The sequence below is a fragment of the Dictyostelium purpureum genome, assembly GCF_000190715.1.
Source record: "Dictyostelium purpureum unplaced genomic scaffold DICPUscaffold_44, whole genome shotgun sequence".
Classification (NCBI taxonomy): Eukaryota; Evosea; class Eumycetozoa; order Dictyosteliales; family Dictyosteliaceae; genus Dictyostelium; species Dictyostelium purpureum.
In genome coordinates, this window is record NW_003519381.1 from 56,365 (window position 1) to 77,579 (window position 21,215).

Below are 21,215 nucleotides of genomic sequence, written 5' to 3' on the forward strand. Positions count from 1 at the left end.
TTTTTCTTGTTTTTTTAGCACATCACCTTTTTTTTTGGGATATTTTCTTTTTTCAAATAATAATATTAATTAAAAACTGGAATAGTGGTTGGTTTTGGATTTAAAACAATGTGATTTTTAATTAAAAATAATGTTTAAAAAAAAATTATTTTATTTATGAGTTTTTTATTAATATAAATAAAAAAAAAGAAGCAATAGTTTTATTTTCCAAAAAGACCTTTAACACCGCTAACAACCGAACCTACGGCATTATTTGCTAAAAACATGGCTTCTGCGGCATCATACTCTGCACCTAATTTTGCAAAATCAATAAGAGAACTTTCTTCTTCTAAATCTACATTGATCATTGGACGATCACCTTCTTCATATGCTAATTTGTCTGTAACAGCTGCACCAGAGATTATATCAACTCTGTGATAGTAAGAACCAAGGTTAATATCTGATGATGATATAAACTCAACATAATAAATCTTGGATGTTTCAAGGGTGATTGGATCTGATTGGTACATATCCATATTTCCATTGCCGTATGGTGAAACAAATGGTTTACTATTTTTCATTTTCTTTTGTTTGTGTTCCTTTAGCTTAATCTTAAATGCATCGTCTGGGTGATATCCTGGTTTTTCCTTTTGATCTACTTTTTCTGGATCCAATTCTCTAACTGTCAACTCAAAGTCATTGTAGTTTCCTTGAGTATTTGAAATATAGAATCTGAAAGCTAAAGTTCTTTGTACCTCTTCATATAATGTAAAATAAACTAAAGTTTTTTTACGCTCCATACCTTTTACCAAAGCATAATCATATGTGTTCATGACATAATTGCAAGTTTGGCCATTTATTTTGTTTGTATAAATTTGAGTTAAACCCTCGCACATTATACCAACTTGAGTTGCATCAATAGAAAAGATATGTGGTTGGACTATATCTTTTGGGAGAAGGAAAGATGTTAAACCGTGATCATATTTGTGTCTTTTAAGCCAATGGACACTGTGTGGATATAATGTCATATCACCATGTAGATATGTAGCAACGAGAATACTCCAATCTGGCATTTTACCGGCAAGATTCTTATCTTTGTTGAAAATTTCAATGAATAGCTTATAAGTTTTAAAAACATCAGCAGTTGCCTCATGAACTTTCTGTTGAATAGATTTAACACCAAAACTACCTTCGAGATAAACTGTTGGAAGTCCCCAATCTTTACCAAAAACTAAAGTGTCTTTATAATAAAAAAAATTTTAATTATATATACTAAAGTAATATATTTTACAATACTACATACCTTTAAGAAAAGCCAAATAAATAGCAGCAGTTTCGAGATAAAGCTTGATGGTAAACTTTACATACTTTTCAGAGGAGAAAAATATTAAAGCATCACTTAATGATTTGGTAAATACAGCATGATGTGCAACAATAAAAGTTTCTACTTTGATTTTTTCTGCTCCACTGTAGTTTCCTTTCTTTTTAGTTGCAAGATAAACATTAATTGCCTCTTTAAACAACTCTCCACCCTTCAACAATGTTTTGAACTTTGTATTACACCAATCAGCAGCTTGGGCATCAAGAGCTATACCAATTTTCTTTTCCATATCTTGATAAAGCTTACTAATTCTTTTTTCAAAAGCCTCTTTGGTTACATATTTGTCCTCAGCTGGGAAAAACTTACCCCAAATAATACCAAAACTAATATAACAAATTAATAAATTATTTTTCATTGTATATTATTTTTTAAAAAAAATTATATTTACCAACTACTAATTAAATCACCAAATACAGGTACCATTGAAAGGCCAGCTTGTATTAATGAAAGATAATCTTGATCGTCAAGTGGAAATTCTGCACCGACTTCTTTTGAGAATGATGAAAAAACTTGATGAATTGGATTATATTCTATTTTAAAAATAATAATTAATATCAAATATTTTTATTATTAAATATTTATATTTTAAATTAATATGTACCTTCTAATATTGTTTTTGATGTTACACCACCACTAGTTTCTGTTGACATGTTATTGTTTAATAAATTAATAAATAATGAAATTAAAAATAAAAATGATAACTTTTTATAATTTTTTTTTTTCAATTTAACAAAAATTAATTTAATTTTTAAATAAAAAATTTTTATCTCATTTATAAAGATACTAACTGATACACCTTTTTTATCCAAAGATTATTAAAATAATCACAAAATAGTTTCAGAAAAAAAAATAACAGTTTAATTTCATAACAGTTAGCATGTTTATAAAAATTTGTAAATGTACCCATATATAATCATAAATTTTTTTCCCCCCAATCATTTTTTATTATAATTTTTTTTTTTCTAATTTATTAGAAATAAAAATTTTTAACCCACCACTATAAACCTTACATTGCAATAACAATAACACCACAATAAAAAATAACATAAAAATAAAAATAATTGAAACAATAAATTTATTTTTTCTCTTTATAGTTTTTTTTAAAAATATAGTTTTATGTAAACTATAGTTTTTAAAAAAATAAAAGTTTATTCGATTAAATGTAAGAATTATATATAGTAATTTAAAACATCATAATATCATAATACTTTTTTTTAAATTTGGTTATTTTTATTCATATCCTGTTATAATTCCAACATTTTTTATCTAATTTACAATTTCCTTTTTACTTTTAATTTTAAATTTACCACAAAGAATTTAAAAAATATCTAAAAAGTAATGTTTATAAAAAAATACATAAGAATCTAAAGAATTATTTTTGTGGGACCTTTTAATAATTATTATCTAATAAAACAAATAATTATTAATAAATAATAATTTTATAAAAATGGTTTTGTAAGAAAAAAAAAACTATAAATAAAAAAAAATATTTTCTTTTTATTCATTAAACTATTAAAATATTAAATTTAATAAACTTTTAAAAAACTAACAAATAAAACAAAATGAAATTCTTACTTATCCTTTTAGTTGCCTTATTAGCCATCTCAGCTGTTTCAGCCAATCAATGTGGTAGATTCGTTTGCCTTCCAGGTCACTCATGTATTGGTAACAAAGGTGTTTGGGGTTGCCATTACCATTGTGAAGAATTAGTCATTGAACAAAAAGTTGTAAATAACTGGACTGATGGTGTTAATGGACCAGCCTCTGTTCAAGTTCAAGTAACCATCACCAATAGATCACACCAAAATATCAAAGACATCATCATTGCTAGTGCTGTTCAATTAAACAATAATCAAATGTGGGGTGTTGATCACTGCACTTTTGAAAATGGTGTTACTCTTATGGATTTACCAAACTATGCTCAAGGTATTGCCCCAGGTGCTTCATACACCTTTGGTTATGTTGCAAGAGGTTCATCTGCTGCCAACTTATATGTTGAACACATTTTATTAATGTAATTCAATATACAAAAAAAGAACAACCTAAATAATAAAATTTATTATTTATAAAAAATTATAATTGTTTATTTTTATTTTATTTAATGAGTAATTTTAAATATCAAAATCTTTATTTTAATAAAATTTTAAATTTGTCTTGATACTAATTGACAATAGAAACCATTTTGGGCTAATAAAGATTCATGGTTACCAATTTCAATAACTTTACCACCTTTAACGACAGCAATAATATCGGAATCCATAATAGTTGATAAACGATGAGCAATAACAATTGTAGTTCTACCTTTCATAACATTATCTAAAGCTTGTTGTACAATTTTTTCTGAAACTGAATCGAGAGCACTAGTAGCTTCATCCAATAATAAAATCTTTGGATCACGAATAATAGCACGAGCAATAGCAACACGTTGTTTTTGACCACCTGATAATTGAGTAAATTTATCACCTGTATTATATAAATGAAATATTATTAGTTTTTAATTTTTTTTTTTTTAAATTATTATTTTTATAATATAATACTAACCTAATTGAGTATGATAACCATCTGGTAAAGTTTCAATAAATGAATGGGCATTAGCTGATTTAGCTGCTTCAACGACTTCTTCCATTGTGGCATCTTTTTTACCATATGTAATATTATCAAAAATAGTACCAGAGAAAAGGAATGGTTCTTGACCAACTAAACCTAAGTTATTTCTTAACCAATTAATATTGAGATCTTTTAATTCAACACCATCAAGAGTAACAGTACCTTCGAGTGGATCATAGAAACGTTCGAGTAATGAAATAACGGTTGATTTACCACCACCAGAATCACCAACTAATGCAACCTTTTTACCTTGTGGAACTGATAAATTGAAACCTTCGAAAATAACTTTATTTGGACGTGATGGATATCTGAATGAAATGTTCTTAAATTCGATGTTACCTTCTAATTTTGCTGGAGTTTCACCTTTGGTATTGAATGGATCAATTAATGAGTGACGATCTAAGAGGTCAAAGATAGCGACAGCAGCATTTTTAGCTTTAGCCATATCTGGAGCGAATGCCATTGAATTACCAACACCCATAGCAGACATGATGATTGCAAAGAATACTCTCATCATTGCACCAAAACCTTCGATGGTATTGAAAGCTTTAATACATACTTCTTCAGTATCGAAACCACTGTAAGGTGGAGTGGTTGTAGCTGAACAACTAGCGGCAAGAGTGGCATCTGAAGCCTTCCATTCTAAATCTGAAACTAATTTACCACCATACCAATATGTAAGAGTGTAAATAAAGAAGAGAGTAGCTTGAGAGAAACCGAATGATAAACCACTAATATTTGATTTTCTAACACTAGATTTAATTGGTTTAATAAGGCACTTATCAAATTTATCGATAACTTTATTTTCACAAGTGAATGAAGAGACAGTACGAATTCCACCAATAGCTTCTGAGGCAACTTGACCGCATTCACCATAAGCTTCTTTATTCTTTTGAGAGAAACCTTGGAAGAAATCCATTTCAATTTTACCGGCAAAAGCAATGACAGGAACACAAGCCAAAACTACCAATGTTAATTTCCAACCACTAACAAATGCAATAACGACACCGGCTACGGCAGTAATGATATTTTGTAATAAAAGACCCATTCTTTGACTGGTCATACCTTGAACTAAAGTAGCTTCGGTGGCAAGATTAGTTGTGAGTCTACCAGTGGAGTTTTCTGTTAAATCGAACCAACCAATATCTTGACGAATAATTGAATTGAATGAAAGTCTACGAAGGTTATATGTTAATTTTTCACCAATATAAGTGAAACAATAGATTTGAACAAAATTTGCAAGACCAGCAACGACAGCTAATAAAATAAACCATAAAGCCATATTACGAGAACGACGAGTTAATTCATTTGGATCAACCTCTTGGAAAATTTCTAAAATTTCTGAAAAGATAATTGAGAATACTGGCATGATAGCACCATTGATTGCTGAACCAATGAAACCAAGTAAAAAGAGTGGCCAATCTGGTTTTGAGAGTTTAAGAATACGGCCAATTGGAACTGATCTTTCTTTCTTTTTCTTTTTCTTTTTACCATCTTTATCTTCAACAACATCAGCACCAGCAGTGACAGCGGAACTGGATTCCTCTTCAGCTTTCTTAAGACCTTCAGCAGCTGCTTTTTCTTCTCTATTCTTCTTTCTCTTTTTCTTTTCTTCTTCGTCTTCACCACTTTGTTGTCTTTTAACAAGAGTAGTATATACACCATCGAGAGCAAATAAGTCATTATGGGTACCTTGTTCTACAATGTTACCACCTTTAACGACAGCAATAACATCAGAGTTTACAATGGATGATAAACGATGAGCAATAACAATAGTTGTACGACCTTTCATTAATTTATCAATAGCTTGTTGGACTAAATGTTCATTTTCAGCATCTAAAGCACTAGTAGCTTCATCTAATAATAAAATCTTTGGATCCTTAATCATAGCACGAGCAATAGCAATACGTTGTTTTTGACCACCTGACATTTGAACACCTTTTTCACCGACTTGAGTATCATATTTTTCTGGTAAAGCGCTATTTTAAAAAATTTTAAATATTATTAGTATGGCAGTAATAATTTTTTTTTTTAATAAAATCTATTATTTATAATTTACCTAATGAAATCGTGAGCATTAGCAGTTTTACAAGCTTCAATAATTTGTTCCATAGTAGCATTTTCATTACCATAACGAATGTTTTCTGCGATAGTAGTTGCAAAAAGAACTGGCTCTTGACTTACAAGACCAATATTTTTTCTAAGACAATTGACATTAATATCTTTAATGTTGATACCATCTAAAATGATTTCACCTTCAAGTGGGTCATAGAAACGTTCTAATAAAGCAATTGCAGATGATTTACCACCACCAGAATCACCAACTAAGGCAACAGTTTGACCTTGTTTAATTGATAAATTAAAGTTGTTAAAGATTTGAACATCTGGACGTGATGGATAAGCAAATGAGATACCTCTGTATTCAATGTTACCTTGAATTTCGTTATGTTGACGACCTTCGGTTGTGAATGGATCAATTTTAGATTCACGGTCAAGTACTTGATAAATCTTGTAAGCAGCACCCCTACCATTAGCAAATGAAGCAACATGTGGTGAAGCTTGACCTAAAGCCATAGCACCCATAATTACAGAGAAGAAGACAGTTAATACATCACCACCTTGCCAATCTCTACCTGGTACTGGATTCCAATGTTTGTCAACAATTAATTTACCACCATACCAGAATGATAATGAATAAGTACCAAAGAGTACTAAGAATACAAGACCAATACCGATACCATTCATGAGACCTTTTTTAATACCAACCTTTAAGGCTTCCTTGAGACAAGCTGAATATTTGACAACTTCACCTGGCTCACCAGAGAAAGTAGAAACAGTTCTAATGGAGCCAATTTTTTCTTCGGCAACAGCACCAGCTTGAGCATAGGCATCTTGACCGGCTTTAGTAAGATCAGCCATCATTTTAGAGACAAAAGCACCAGCAGCAGCAATCAATGGAGTAAGAGCGAAAATAACCAATGTTAATTGCCAACCATTGACGAAACCAACGATAAAACCAGCAATAAAAGTTGAGGAGTGATGAATAAAATTACCAATCTTTTCACCAATACCTTCTTGGAATAAAAGAGTATCTGATGAGATTCTAGTTGATAACTCGCTTGACTTTGTAATATCATACCAACCAATTTCTTGTCTTAAAATAGCTTTGAAATAAGCTTTTCTACATCTGACAGCTTGACGCTCACCTGCCAACATCCAAAATGTTACCTCCATATAAGAACATACAAATACACCAATACCAATATAAATGAATAAAAGTGCATTCTTTGTAACTTCATCGACTAAATCAAAAGCTGGATCGTTAAGATTTTGTGGACTGAAAACGTTCATAAGTCTACCAAAAACAATTGAAATAGCTGGCATACTAACACCATTTGCCATTGCACCTAAAGTACCTAAAACCATAAGAAGAATATCAACTTTATTTGCAAATCTAAACATTTCTATAATTTTTTAAAAAAAATAAAAAATGAATAAAAATAATTAATATATAAAAAAAAAAAAAATTTATATTATAATATAACTTACTAAAAAATGGAACTTGTGGTCCGACACCTTCCTCTTCTTTTTTATCATCGCTTTTCTTTGGATCGGCAACCTTTACTATTTCGACTTCATTTCCATCGAGAGTTGTTTCCATTGGTTCAATATCTTTTGATTTGATATTGCTCATAGGAATTTCATCTTTATTATTACTATCTTTATAGTCATCTTCCCTTTCTTGTGGTAAATCGCTGTGACTATTTTGTGGTAAATCGTCATTACCTACAACATTATCATTATTATTATTGTTACTACCAATACCTGAATCGTCTTCAGTATTTTCTGTACCCATTTTATTTATATTTTTTTATTTTTACTTTATTTATAAATTAAATTATTGTTAGTTTAAATACAAAAAAAAAAAAAAAAAAGTTATTGTGTGATTATATTAAAAAAAAAAAAATAATAATAACACACAAAATTAATTAAAAAATGATCGATTTTATTTTAGATTAGTTAATTTATTTTATTTTATTTTATTGATTATTATTTAAACATTTAAACGTAAATAAAACAATAATTAAAATTTAAAGACGATTTGATAACCGTTTTTAATGGTATTGTTATAAATAGTTTTATTAAAAATTTAAAAATAAATTTTTGGAAAAAAAATAAAAAATAAAAAAATAAAAAAAATAAAAAAATTAAAAAAAAAAATAAAAAAAAATCTTTTGCAATGGACTATTATATTAAAATAAAAATATAAAATAAAAACAAATAATTATTATAAGAACTCTTTCTTAAAATAAATAAATAAATGAAATAAATGTCAAATATTTCTTTTGATTTAAAATAAAATAAAATAAAAAAAAACAAAAAAAAAAAAAAAATTAACTTCTATAAATAAACATTAAACAAAATTCTTGGTAAATTATTATTAAATTAAAATAAATAAAAATAACTGAGTGCGTCATTATTGAATAAATAGCACAATCAAACACCATCACCCCTACCACATAAGTATTATTTTAATATTTTAATATAAGCAGGTGACCATTAATTTACAAGTCATAATATGTGGTGTGTGATAAATTTATAAAAAAAATTTTTAAAAAAAAAAATTAGGTTGTATTTTTAAAAAAACAATGAATTAGGTGTTTGTTATGCAAATAAATATGATAAACGTAAATTTAACATTTACTGTTTATTATAAATAAAATATAGATCTTCAAAAATGAAAATTTATTTATAGATTAAAATTTAAAAAAAAAAAAAAAAAAAATGGGTGTGGTTTAAATAACAATTATAAAATAAAAAACACAAATATGAGAAAATAATAATAATTTTATTAATATTTTCACAAAATTAAAAAAAAGATGGGTGGGGTTAAGTTTATTTATATATATTTAATTTATTTAAAGAAATTAATTTTTTTGTGATGGGTATATATTGGTTTTTTAAAAGAAAAAAATGAAGTTATCCGATAATAACATTAAAAAAAACAGAATAATAATTGGATTTTATAATTTACCTTTATATATACAATAAAATATATGGAAAAAAATTATATATACAAATAAATAAATAAAATAAATAAGACGTTGTTTAGTCTAAAAAAAAATAATAATAATATAAAAAAAAAAAAAATGAGTGCACTCTTATATTTTTATCAAAAACATCAAAATATTTATTTATAAATATTTCTATAAATATTTGACAAAATAAAAAAATAAATTTAAATCAAAACAAATAATTGTTTGCGTAAGAAACTATGGTGATCGCACCACATAAAAACATCAAAAAAATCAAAAAAAAAAAAAATTATAAAAAAATTTAAAAAAAATTTTAAAATAAAAAATGTCGTTGGAGGTAAAAAAAATTAATTTATCTGATTGGTTTTATTTGTAATAATTATCTAATTAAAACAAATAAAATCAAAAATCAAAATTTAAATCTAAAATAAATTAAAATAATACCCCACAATATATATTCATTCCCTTTTTTTTTTTTTTTTTTTTTTTTTTTTTTTTTTTTTCCCCGGGGGAAACCGGGGTATTTTAAAATAAAAAATTTAAAAATTTCTTTTTTAAACTCGATTTTATATATTTGGATATGATATATTATACTATTATTTTAATCATTTCTTTTTTTTTCTTTTTTTTTTTAAATGGATAAATATAAAAAAAAAAGAAAAGAAAAAAAAAGGAAAGAGTATCAATTAAATTAAAAGAAATAATTTGTGAAAAATTATTTTAAAATTATTTTTAAAACTTTTTTTTTTTTTTTTTTTCTAATATTTTAAGTCGGGTTTGGTGACAATTGTTCTTTTTTAAAAAAAACTTAATTTTTTTTTATTTTTTTTATTTTTATATATTTTTTTTTTATAAAATATTATTTATCATTTTTTTATCATTATAATAATAATAAAAATAATAAATAATAGAAGCAATTTTTAAATGTCAGAAATTCAAAATTGTGAGCTTTGTAACACAATTTTTGAAAAGCCACAATCATTATCATGTGGCGATACATTGTGTTTAAATTGTGTTAATAGCGAAAAAAAGAAACAAGGTGAATTATGGAAATGTCCATTGTGTAAAGAAGAGGTTACAGTCCATTTTTTAAATAAAAAACTAAATTTGATAGTTGAGGATTTTAAAAAAAAACAATGCAAGATTCATAAAAAACAACATATCATCGCAATTTGCCAAGATTGTCAATGTTTAGTATGTAAAGAGTGCACAACTAGTTTTAATCACAGAGGTCATATATTTGGCACTATTACAGAGCAGCAATTCAATGAAATCTATAAACAATTTGGTAAAGAACAATTTCAACATCTTTTAAATTATAAAAAAGATATTTTAGAAAGAAAAGAAAGGGTAATTAGCAATTTTGAAAAAGCTAAACAAGAAAATAAACAACAGATCGAATTGGTTCAAGCTACATTCTCAGATTTGGTTCAGTTCATTTTAAGTGCTCAAGAAGAAATCGAAAACTCTATCAATAAAACAATGGAGGTTAACCAATTATCTTTTACAAAATTAAGCAGCTTAGTAGATGATGTCGAAAAAGTTGTAGGTTCAATTATAGGTAACAATGAAAGATATTTCAAATCGAGTCTATTCGCGCCAAAACCACTGCTACCAATTAGACCAGATTTGGAGAGTCAACAAACCGAAGAAAGAAAAGCAGAAGAGGAATTGGATTTAGAAATTAAAAAAATATTTGAAAACGAAGGTTATATTTCAATCATTGAAGATTTTACTGAAGCTAACAACCTCTTAAAGTATCAATCGAATATTAATCCAGATGACTTTATTAAATCCAATTTATTAGTAAACAGTAAAGAAATTAATCAGTTAAAAGATTTAGTAGTTTCAGTTTGCTTATTTAAAAAACAATTACCACAACCATTACCTCCGCCAGTTCGTCGTACAACCATTGCAATTAGCAGTGGTAACAGTGTTAATTCTGGTTTAATGAATTCACTCAGCCCAAGGGGTGCACAAAACGAAAAGCTTTTTAATAGAAACTGTGGTTCGGCAGTATATTCTAAAAATGTTTCAATTCAAAGTTTTATTGAGGAGGAGCCATTATCGTTCGATCAATCTTCATCATTTAAAACACCACCATCATATAGTAACGAAAAAAATAACCATTATTCACCAATTAAAAAGAGTATTTCTAGTTGTTCATTAAATAGCAATAGTAGTGGCGAAGAGATTGCAAATACAATACAATCATTACCAACAGTTAATACACCAAATTTAACACCACCAAAACAAAAAACAAGTCCTTCATTGGCAACTCTTGACACCAAGGCATCTTTAGGAGTTATTAATAAAATGACCAAAGATCAATCAAATGACTCTACTGTGTTCCTTTGGAATGTAGTCGACGAAATTCCAGAAAATGTAAACTCTATTTGTGTGACATCCACTCAAAAAGTTATACCAATAGGTTCCATTCCACCAACAGTTACCTCTTTAATGTTCTCTGGGTATAACCAACCAATTATCGAGGGTAGTTTAGTAAACTCCATTACTTTGCTCCATTTTGGCCATGACTTCAACTTTGATATAAAACCAAATATGATACCTTCAAGCGTTTTATCACTTCACTTGGGTAATAGATTCAATAAAATATTAGCACCTGATGTAATTCCCTCATCTGTAACCGAATTGAACCTAGGAGAATCTTTTAACCAACCATTATTTGTCGATTCTATTCCAACATCAGTCACTTCACTTTCACTAGGTGGCCAATTTAATCAAAAAATTACTCAGGCTAATGTATTGCCTTATAGTATTCTTTCATTAAAATTCTCGCACGAATTCAATCAAGCTTTATCTCCAGGTGTTATTCCACAAGGAGTTGCTGTTTTAGAGTTTGGTTATAACTTTAATCAATTACTTTTACCAAATGTATTGCCCAAAACCGTTCATACCCTTATATTGTAAGTTATTAACCTCAATTTAATAATATTTAACCAAAGTGTACCAATATTAATTGTTTTGTTTTTTTTTTTTTTTTTTTTTTTCTAAAATTAGCGGGTATTTATATAATCAAAGTTTAGCACCCAACGTAATTCCACCATCAGTTACTTCACTCTCATTTGGTTATTTCTTTAATCAACCTATTAAGAGTAGCGGTATTATTCCATCATCAATACAAAGTATTAGCTTTGGAAGCGGCTTTAGACAATCACTAACAAAACATATGTTCCCAAAACAAATCAAATCAGTTTTACTACCAGATCATTACATTGGTAAATCCGAAATTTCAGTTATACCTTCAACTGCATTAATTTCTTATAAACCTAAAGATTTTTAAAATAAATATTATTTGGAAAACAAAATTTCTTTTTTTTAAATATATAAATAAAATAATTTTTTTAAGTTTAGCAATAAAAAAAAAAAAAAAAAAAATTTATTTTTTTTCTTATTTTATTATTATAAATATAATTAAAAATCCGGTGGTTGATTAATCAATTATAATAATAAATAAAAATCTTATAAAAAAAAAATAAGTTAAAAAATTAATTTATAAAATTAAAAATTTTCAAAGGTTGGAAAATATTTTGTGGAGGTTTTTCAAATTTGAAATATCTTTTTTTTAAAATTCCAAAAATTGGATGGATATTTTTTTTTTTTATTAATAAACTAATATTGAATTATTGATTCAATTTAAAAGTTAATATAATTTCACTTTTTTTTTTGATTTAAATAATTATATTATCATAAAAAAATATAATAAAAAAAAAAACTGAATCTACCAAATTGAGATTACTAATATTGGTAAAGAAAAAAAAATTTTATTATTATTTTTACATGTATATTTGCTGACCCCACGCCCACATCTACCCAGCAAATTTTCAAAAAAAAAAATATTAACACAACCTCAATACCTCTTAATTCACACACATATTTTATTTTTTTTTTATTTTTTATTTAATTATTTTTTTTTTTATTTATTTTTTTTATATTTTTTTTGTATTTTAATAAATTATTTAAATTAAAATTTTTTTCCCATTCTCCATTTAATTTTCTATCCTGTATTCAAATAGATATATATCATAATAATAATTTTTATATTATTTTTTTAATTTAACTTTACCTCTTTTGCAAATAATTTTTTTTTCTTATATAACTTTTATATAAATCAAATAATAATATAAAAATGGCCCCAAAAATTGATGCTGCTGTAAGTTTTTAAATTATATATATATAAATAATAATATTTAAATACATTCTAACTCATAATTTTTATTTTCATTTTTTCTTTTCTAATAGGTATTCCCACTCTTAGTTATTGTTGGTACTGCTGTTGGTTTTACCGTTGGTGTTGGATATAAAAGATTATCCACTGACCAAGATATCAGTTTAACTCGTAAAGGTCAAATGCTCTGGGCTAGCCGTGAATCACCAAAATTTGTTGATAGAAATACTACCCTTGATATGTACAAAGAAATCCACACTGGATCATTCTTAAAAGAATAAATTAGAAACCCTAATTTAATCAATATTATAGTTAAAAAATAAACAATTAGACGTACTCAATAAATGTATATAAAATAAATAAATAAATAAATAAATAAATAAATAAATAAATAAATAAATAAATAAATAAATAAATATTTTATTAAAAATATTTTTTATAAACAAATTAAAAAATAATTATAAAACTTATTTATCTCCAATATTAAAAAAAAGAAATAGAAATAGCTAAAACCTTTTTTTTTTTATATGATGTATGATTCGATTGTTAAAAATTTACAATATATTTTATTTTATCTATACAATTTATGAGATGGTGATAGTAGTACTATGCTAACAATATCTAATTGCTAGTTTGGTGATATATTTATATTCACATCTTTGAAAATTTCTATTATGTTGATTTATATTGTTTGGTATATTATATTGTTTTTTTTTTTTTTTAAAAAAAATTTGATGTATTTGAAATTGAAAAAAAAAACATAATAGGATGAAAAGTTGAACAACTAAAATTTATTTAGCTGGTGGTTGGTCTTGAACATTGGCATCACATGCTACGATTTTAACTCTTTTGACCTTAACTTCAACTCCATCAGTTTTAAATGAGGCATTATCTAAAATGAAAGTCCAAACATTATCACAAAATCTGTAAGTATGAAGATTTCCCTATTATTTAATGAAAAAAAAAATAGTAAATATTTTTTCTTATTTTGAAATTAATTTAAAAAATAATAAATATTTACTTTGAAGGTGGTTTTTGATTTTACAGTATTTGATAATGCTTCATTAATTGACTATTAAAATAAATTATAGTGTTAGAATTTAATATAAAAAGATATAACATATATTGTATAATAATGATTACTTACTTTATCGAATTGGGATAAAATTTTTTGATATAACGAACTTGAAATATATTGATTCATCAATAATTCTTCGAGAGTATCTGTTAAGGCTTCGCCTACGGAACTTCTTCTATAAAGTTCATAATAATTTTGTTTGTTATTAGCAGCCATTATGTATATTTATATGATTATATTGAAAGAAAAAAATTATATATTTATTGATTGGCTAATTATTTATTAATTTATTGATTGATTGATTGATTGATTGGTTGGTTGATTGATTTGAGGTTATTAGTATATATTTAATAAAAAAAATGATGAAGGTGAAGGTTATTGACCGAATGATGTTGATATGGCAGTAAAATATAAAACTAATATAAAAACATCAAAGTTAAAGAACTATATATAAATAGAAATAATAAAATAGTTGTTGTATATGTTATTTCAACAACAAACCACAACAAATTAAATAAAATTATTTAAATACAAATTTTAAAAAAAAAAAATAAAAAAAATAAAAAAAAAATAAAAATAAAAAAAATTTTAAAAAAATAAATTTTTTTTTTTAAAATTAAAAAATATAAATAAAATTATTTTTAAAATTTTAAGAAAATGAAAATAATTTAAAATAAATAAAAAGCATATACAAATACATATTTTATTTATACATTTATATATATATATATATATATATATATATATATATATTATCTTTTTTTCATTTTTTTATTTTATCAAAAAGGTGTAAATTTACCACTTTTAAGTAATCTTATTAAATCAATATTTCTTTTTAGAATATATTTCTAAAAATAAAATCCAAAACGTTAAAAAGACTGCTTTCCCACTCCTATTAATATAGGAAGGATGATATTTTAAAATTTGTAATGATGTTGAAATAAGAATTCCCACCATAATCAACATCAAAAAACTAGGATTTTTTTTTTTAAAAAATAAAAATAAAATAAAATAAACTATTAATTTTTTTAGGGCAAAATCAAATCAATTGGAATAAGAAATACAAAAAAAAAAATACAAAAATCTATTTATGTGACCGTATACAAAAAAACAATGAATCAGTATGCTGACATTAACCCAATAATTATCTTGATTTTAAGCGCAAGGAAAAAGGAAAAAAAAAAAAAAAAATTAAAAAAATAAAAAAAATAAAAAAAAAAAATAAAAAAAAATAAAAATAATATTTTTTTTTTTTTTCAAAAGATTTTTTTTTTTATTTTCCAGGCTCTTTAATAATAAAATTTGTATTTTTTTTATTTTAAATAAATATAAATAGTATATTATTATAATACTATTTTTTTTATTATTTTATTATTGTTATAACTTTGTTTGTTTGATTGTTTTCTTTTTAAAAAATATTACAGTTAAAAATTAAAAAAAAAACTTAAAAAAACAATTAAGTTTTTAAATTTATTTTTATTTTTCAGTTAAATAAAATAAATATTTTTGCAGATTTAAAAGTTATAACATAAAATAATAAATAACATTCAACAAATAATATTAAATTTAAATAAAAACTATTTAATTATAGGTTTTTTTTTTTTTTTTTTTTTATAAACCATTTTATTTTTGATACTTTTTAAATTATTTTTATAAATAAAAGTAATAATAATAGTATAGCTTATTTATATTAATATAATAAAACAATCAATTAAAAAATATAATATATAAATAAAATGGATCAACAACCACCACAACAACCTCAACAACCTTTTTTACCAAAAAAGTTGCCAGCTAAACCTTTATCACCACCACCACCATTAAAAAAATTACCAGGAGGATTACCACCATCACCAGCAGCAATGAACAATGGTTTACCACCACCACCAGCAGCAGCAATGAACAATAATTTACCACCTCCACCAGTATTAAATAATTTACCACCCCCACCAAATAATTTACCACCTCCACCAATGAATTTACCACCACCACCAATGAATTTACAACCACCACCATCAATTATTACACCAGGACCTCCACCACCATCATCACAAGGTGCACCCCCATTATCACAAGGTCCACCACGTCAAGGTCCACCATCATTACAAGGTCCACCACCATCATCACAAGGTGTACCACGTCAAGGTCCACCACCACAATTACCAAATCAAATGAATAAACCATTATTTAAACCACCACCACCACAAAATAAAATGTCACCTCAACCAAATCATCCAATTCCAAACTCTAAAAGTTTACCACAAACTCCACCACAATTACCAACCCATAATAGTAGTGGTAATCTTCCACCACCACCAGCAACAGCAACAGCACCATTACCAACTACAAATCTAAATTTAAATCAAAACAATACCCCACCATTACCAACACCACCACCACCATTATCAGTACCACCATCACTACCAACTCATGGTAGCAGTGGCAGTTTATCAAATCCATCTATTAGACAAAGTGTTTATGGCATTGCTCCTTTATCAAATCCACCACCTCCACTTCAAGTACCACCAACACCATTATCACCAACTGCAGCTACCAGACAAGCTCATTTAAGTGGTTCACACAACAGAGCGTCATCACAAGATTCAGCAATCAATACTAGCGGTGGTGGTAGTAATTTTAGAAATTCAACAGATTCAGTTGCATTATCACTTTTGGATCAACCTGAAATTTATCCACAAACTAGAGTAATTATTTTAAAAATATTATTTTTTTTTATTTTTTCCCAATATTAATTAATTTTACATTAGATTGCAGAAGAAAATTTTAATTATTTAAAAGAAATTCATACAAAAATTACAAAAAGATCACAAACATCATCATCATGTTCAAGAGAAGGTAATAGTTTAGCAGAAACATTTAAAAATTATGGTACTATGTTAATTTCACAATCAGATAATTTATTGGGTCAATGTATGTACAAAGTTGGAGATTTTCAAAGAGAATATGAAGAGATTAGAGATCAACTTGATATTCAATCACTCAGTGGATTAAAGGGTACAATCGATCAATTTATTAATCGTGATGTTAAAGTTGTAAGAGCATCAAGAAAAAATTTCGATAAAATTAAATCAATGTATGAAACTGTTGATACCAAAGTAAACTCTAATGCCAATAAGGGTAAAGGTGTAAATTTAGTAAAGCAAGCAGAATTACAACAAGAAAGAGACTTCCTTCGTGGTAAATTAAATCAAGTTGGTCAAGATTCACTCTCTACAATTAAATTAGCAAACGAAAGTAATTCAGTAGAAATTATGGAGCAAATGGTAGAATACATGGAGAATATGCAAGTTGCAGTTAAAGCTCTTCAATCTCAATTGGCTCAATTACAAGTACCCATTACAACTTATAAAAAAGAAGCTGTTCGTAGACGTGCCGAGTTAGAAAAGTCGATTGAACAACAAAAGAATATAAACTCTCAAAAGAATCAAAAAGATAAAAACTTTAACGATGAGCTCGATAGAGAGGTACAAGGAGAGGATCCAAAGAAAACTAGACTCCGTAGATTTATTTCAGCAGAAAGAAATTATGTTGGCGGTTTGAATTCATTGGTTAATATTTATTTATCGGGTCTTCGTACTGATGATCGTTTATTTAGTAAAATATTTAAAGAGGATGAAGTAGCCATCTTTTCAAATATCGAACCACTTTATTCATATCAAACAAAGTTTTTAGAAGAATTAGAGTCTAGCTATAAAGGTTTTGGTGAAGTTACCACTCCAACACTAGGTGGTGTATTCTTTAAAAACTCTGAAAAGATGATGAAGCTTTACTCTGTGTATATTAATAATTTTTCAAAGGCATTACTCACAATCAATAGATGCAAACATTCAAAGAATTTCCAAGCTTTTCTTAAAACATGCGAAGAAAAAGCCGATGGTGCAGATCTTGACTCACTTATTCCATTACCATTGACACGTGTTGCCAACTATTTACTTTTGCTTAATGATATGAAGGATCAATTTACCCAACAGCAATCAGATCCAACCGAACTAAAACACGTTTTAGGTGCATTAGAAAAGATTCAATCAATTTCGGAATGTGTTAAACAAAGTCAAAATATTATTCAATTAAATAAACTTCAACAATCCCTAACCGGTTTCGATGGCAGCTTGGTCGAAGAAGGACGTTTCCTTGTTAAAGAGGGTACCATGTCAATTTTATTTTCAAATATTCAACAACAACCAACACAATTCTACTTTTTATTACTCACTGATATTTTAATCTATTGTAAAAAACAAAACAATATCTTTGGTGATCTTTCTAGTGATGCTAGAGGTATGTTAACTGGTCAGCTTTCACAACAAGCCTCCAACAAATATAAATTTATTGGTAAATTCGATTTAAAAAATATGGATATCAAAAATATTACCGATATGGATAGCAGTAATAGCAATAATTCATTCCAAATTCTTTGCGGTGGTGGTATCAATTGCACCATGTTTTGCGAAACCAAACAACAAAAAGAAGAGTGGCTCACAACTATCACCAAAACCATCTCGAAATGTAATCAAAATAAATTATTTGGTATTCCATTAGAGGCTATCATGGCAAGACCATTCGAACAAGGTCGTCCAATACCATCATTCCTTCAAAGAATTGTCGATTATTTATATGACACTGCTCCATTAGAAGAAGGTATTTTCCGTCTATCAGCCAACCAAAAGACTCTTGATATGGGAAGAGAAGAAATTGAAACAGGTGTTGAATTGGATTACAACGAAATGGATATTCATGCAGTCGCTGGTATATTAAAACTTTGGGTTCGTAATTTACCAGAGCCACTTTTAACCTTTAAATATTTCGACACATTTGTAGATATCGCAGATTTAGAAACCAAGGATGAAAAATATCAAATGATAAAGAATGTTGTTGAAAAGTTACCAAACGAAAACAAATTCTCAACTTATTATTTAATGAAACTTTTAACCAAGGTATCAGAAAACTCTGCTGGTAACAAGATGACACCAAACAACATTTCAATTGTATTTGCCACATTATTATTGCGTAAAAAAGACGCCTCTCCTCTTGATTGCACATCATTCAATACAATCTTTGGTGTCATAGAGTGCTTTATGACAGGTTTCAATGTAATCTTTAACGAAATCGAAAAACAATATCAAGATGCATTAAACTCATCAACAGATAGCTATAAAGATAAACGTAAATCAGTTATTCCAAATAAACCATTACCAAATCGTCCACCTCATTTACAATCACCAGATGCTTCAAAATTACCACCAAGTGGTGGTGGCAGTGGTAGCGGTAGCATTAATAGTAGTTCCGATAGCTTAGACAATAGCTCTGGCTCCATCGAATGGACTAAACAAAACTTTAATGACTCAGATAGCGATGACGATGACGACGAAGAAGGAGGTTTTTCAATTGGTTCAAAACAAGCTTCCATTACAATTCAATTAGGTGAAATTGTTAAACAAGGTTATTTGACAAAGAAGGGTGCAATGAGAAGAAATTGGACCAAACGTTGGTTTGTCTTAAAACAGGGCTATCTCTTTTACTTTAAAACTTCAAAGGATAAAAAACCCAAAGGTATTATTCAATTAAATAATGTATCTGTAACTCGTTCCTATTATAAACCAAATTGTATGGCTATCAAATCAAATTCAATCGATAAAGATGATAGAGAATTTTTAATTTGTGCAAATAGTCAAAATGATTTAGAAAGTTGGATAAAAGTAATTTTAAATTGTATCACTCAATAAAAACTATAAATTTTATATTTAATAATTATATATAGTTATAATTATATACTTATATATTTATAAAATAAAATAAAAATAAATAAACACACAAAAATTTAAATAATATTAAGTTTTAATTTTTTTTATAAAATATTTTTTTATTTTTTTTTTCTACAGATTATAAAATTGTTTTTTATTTTTTTTATTTTTTATTTTTTTTATCTTTTGGTTTCTTTTGATCTTTTTCCTCTTGTTCTTTTTCTTCTTTATATTTTATTCTTCTACTTGATGATGAAAATGATGGTAAAAATTGTTTGGGAAGTTCTAGTTTTGGAACATCTTTTTCTGTAGATACTCTAACCTTTCTCTGATATGTTACGTGACCTCCATTGGGTGTTTGCATTGTTACTTTATCAATGACAGTTTTCGTACCAAACATTATTATTTATATAAATTATTTTTTGATATTATTTTAAAATTTATTTATTGTTATAATATAAAAATATATACAATATTGTACTATAATATTTATATGTATAGTTTTTTAAAGTATGAAATAAAAAAAAAAAAAAATATAATATTTGATCAAATATGTGTAATTTAAAAAAATTCATAAAAAAAAATTTCTTTACCACACTTCACACACAAATTTCTTTCTTGAATAGATGGGGGATTTTTCAAGAAAATAATAAATAGAAATTAAAAGTATTAATCTTTTTAAATATTTATAATATTTGATAAAATGTGTGTTTTTTAATTTACATAGAGGAATATTTTTACAAAAAAAATTTACAAAATAAACCCCCACCACAAAAAAAAAATAAAGAAAAAAATAGACATTTATGTTTTCCCAAAAAAATAATAAGAAAGGTTTTTTTTAAAAAAAAAATAATATGAATCTGGTATTATTATTTGTTTTATATTGTCCACATTTAAATCAGGTGCTCGTAGTATGGTAAACCTATTGAATTGCTAATATTTATAAAATATGTGAAATAATTATTTACATTCACTTGTGACTCACCCAAAATATCTATGGCTTATATTCCCAATTTAATTAAAATCTATTTTTTAAAAAATTTATATTTATAAATTTAATTTTATTTTCACTGCAAAGAAATCATTATTTCAAAATCAATATTACTTTTTTATTTTTCGAAGAGGTTTTTAACAAAATATTTTTTTTAAAATAAAACTCGAAAAAAAAAACTAATTTAAAAAAACC

At 26.0% G+C, this 21,215-nt stretch overlaps 8 protein-coding genes across 8 annotated transcripts; 4 read left to right on the forward strand and 4 right to left on the reverse strand.

Moving 5' to 3' along the window:
- Positions 1 to 90: 90 nt before the first annotated feature.
- DICPUDRAFT_93912 (uncharacterized protein) lies at positions 91 to 2,018 on the reverse strand. The gene is made up of 4 exons (XM_003285360.1): positions 1,962 to 2,018; positions 1,749 to 1,890; positions 1,283 to 1,683; positions 91 to 1,219 (listed from the first exon to the last, which is right to left on the reverse strand). Exons 1-4 carry the CDS (start codon positions 2,008 to 2,010, stop codon positions 201 to 203), a joined length of 1,611 nt encoding a protein of 536 aa, XP_003285408.1. The 5' UTR covers positions 2,011 to 2,018; the 3' UTR covers positions 91 to 200.
- Positions 2,019 to 2,922: 904 nt separating this feature from the next.
- On the forward strand, positions 2,923 to 3,378 carry DICPUDRAFT_149279 (uncharacterized protein; the record flags this gene model as incomplete). The annotated part of the gene is made up of 1 exon (XM_003285330.1): positions 2,923 to 3,378. One exon carries the CDS (start codon positions 2,923 to 2,925, stop codon positions 3,376 to 3,378), a length of 456 nt encoding a protein of 151 aa, XP_003285378.1.
- A 125-nt stretch (positions 3,379 to 3,503) lies between these two features.
- Positions 3,504 to 7,823, reverse strand: ABCB2 (ABC transporter B family protein; the record flags this gene model as incomplete). The annotated part of the gene is made up of 4 exons (XM_003285361.1): positions 3,504 to 3,823; positions 3,902 to 5,946; positions 6,027 to 7,431; positions 7,517 to 7,823. 4 exons carry the CDS (start codon positions 7,821 to 7,823, stop codon positions 3,504 to 3,506), a joined length of 4,077 nt encoding a protein of 1,358 aa, XP_003285409.1.
- Positions 7,824 to 9,927: 2,104 nt separating this feature from the next.
- DICPUDRAFT_86687 (uncharacterized protein) lies at positions 9,928 to 12,307 on the forward strand (the record flags this gene model as incomplete). The annotated part of the gene is made up of 3 exons (XM_003285331.1): positions 9,928 to 10,591; positions 10,631 to 11,930; positions 12,025 to 12,307. 3 exons carry the CDS (start codon positions 9,928 to 9,930, stop codon positions 12,305 to 12,307), a joined length of 2,247 nt encoding a protein of 748 aa, XP_003285379.1.
- A 791-nt stretch (positions 12,308 to 13,098) lies between these two features.
- On the forward strand, positions 13,099 to 13,636 carry DICPUDRAFT_53518 (uncharacterized protein). Its single transcript, XM_003285332.1, has 2 exons — positions 13,099 to 13,177; positions 13,267 to 13,636. The coding sequence occupies exons 1-2, from the start codon at positions 13,154 to 13,156 to the stop codon at positions 13,471 to 13,473; spliced, it is 231 nt and encodes a 76-aa protein (XP_003285380.1). The 5' UTR covers positions 13,099 to 13,153; the 3' UTR covers positions 13,474 to 13,636.
- Positions 13,637 to 13,732: 96 nt separating this feature from the next.
- Positions 13,733 to 14,744, reverse strand: gtf2a2 (transcription initiation factor IIA gamma chain). Its single transcript, XM_003285362.1, has 3 exons — positions 14,340 to 14,744; positions 14,214 to 14,264; positions 13,733 to 14,136 (listed from the first exon to the last, which is right to left on the reverse strand). The coding sequence occupies exons 1-3, from the start codon at positions 14,484 to 14,486 to the stop codon at positions 13,984 to 13,986; spliced, it is 351 nt and encodes a 116-aa protein (XP_003285410.1). The 5' UTR covers positions 14,487 to 14,744; the 3' UTR covers positions 13,733 to 13,983.
- A 1,262-nt stretch (positions 14,745 to 16,006) lies between these two features.
- On the forward strand, positions 16,007 to 20,011 carry DICPUDRAFT_86690 (uncharacterized protein; the record flags this gene model as incomplete). Its single annotated transcript, XM_003285333.1, has 3 exons — positions 16,007 to 16,485; positions 16,564 to 16,975; positions 17,039 to 20,011. The coding sequence occupies 3 exons, from the start codon at positions 16,007 to 16,009 to the stop codon at positions 20,009 to 20,011; spliced, it is 3,864 nt and encodes a 1,287-aa protein (XP_003285381.1).
- Positions 20,012 to 20,192: 181 nt separating this feature from the next.
- Positions 20,193 to 20,429, reverse strand: DICPUDRAFT_149285 (uncharacterized protein; the record flags this gene model as incomplete). Its single annotated transcript, XM_003285363.1, has 1 exon — positions 20,193 to 20,429. The coding sequence occupies one exon, from the start codon at positions 20,427 to 20,429 to the stop codon at positions 20,193 to 20,195; it is 237 nt and encodes a 78-aa protein (XP_003285411.1).
- Positions 20,430 to 21,215: the final 786 nt, after the last annotated feature.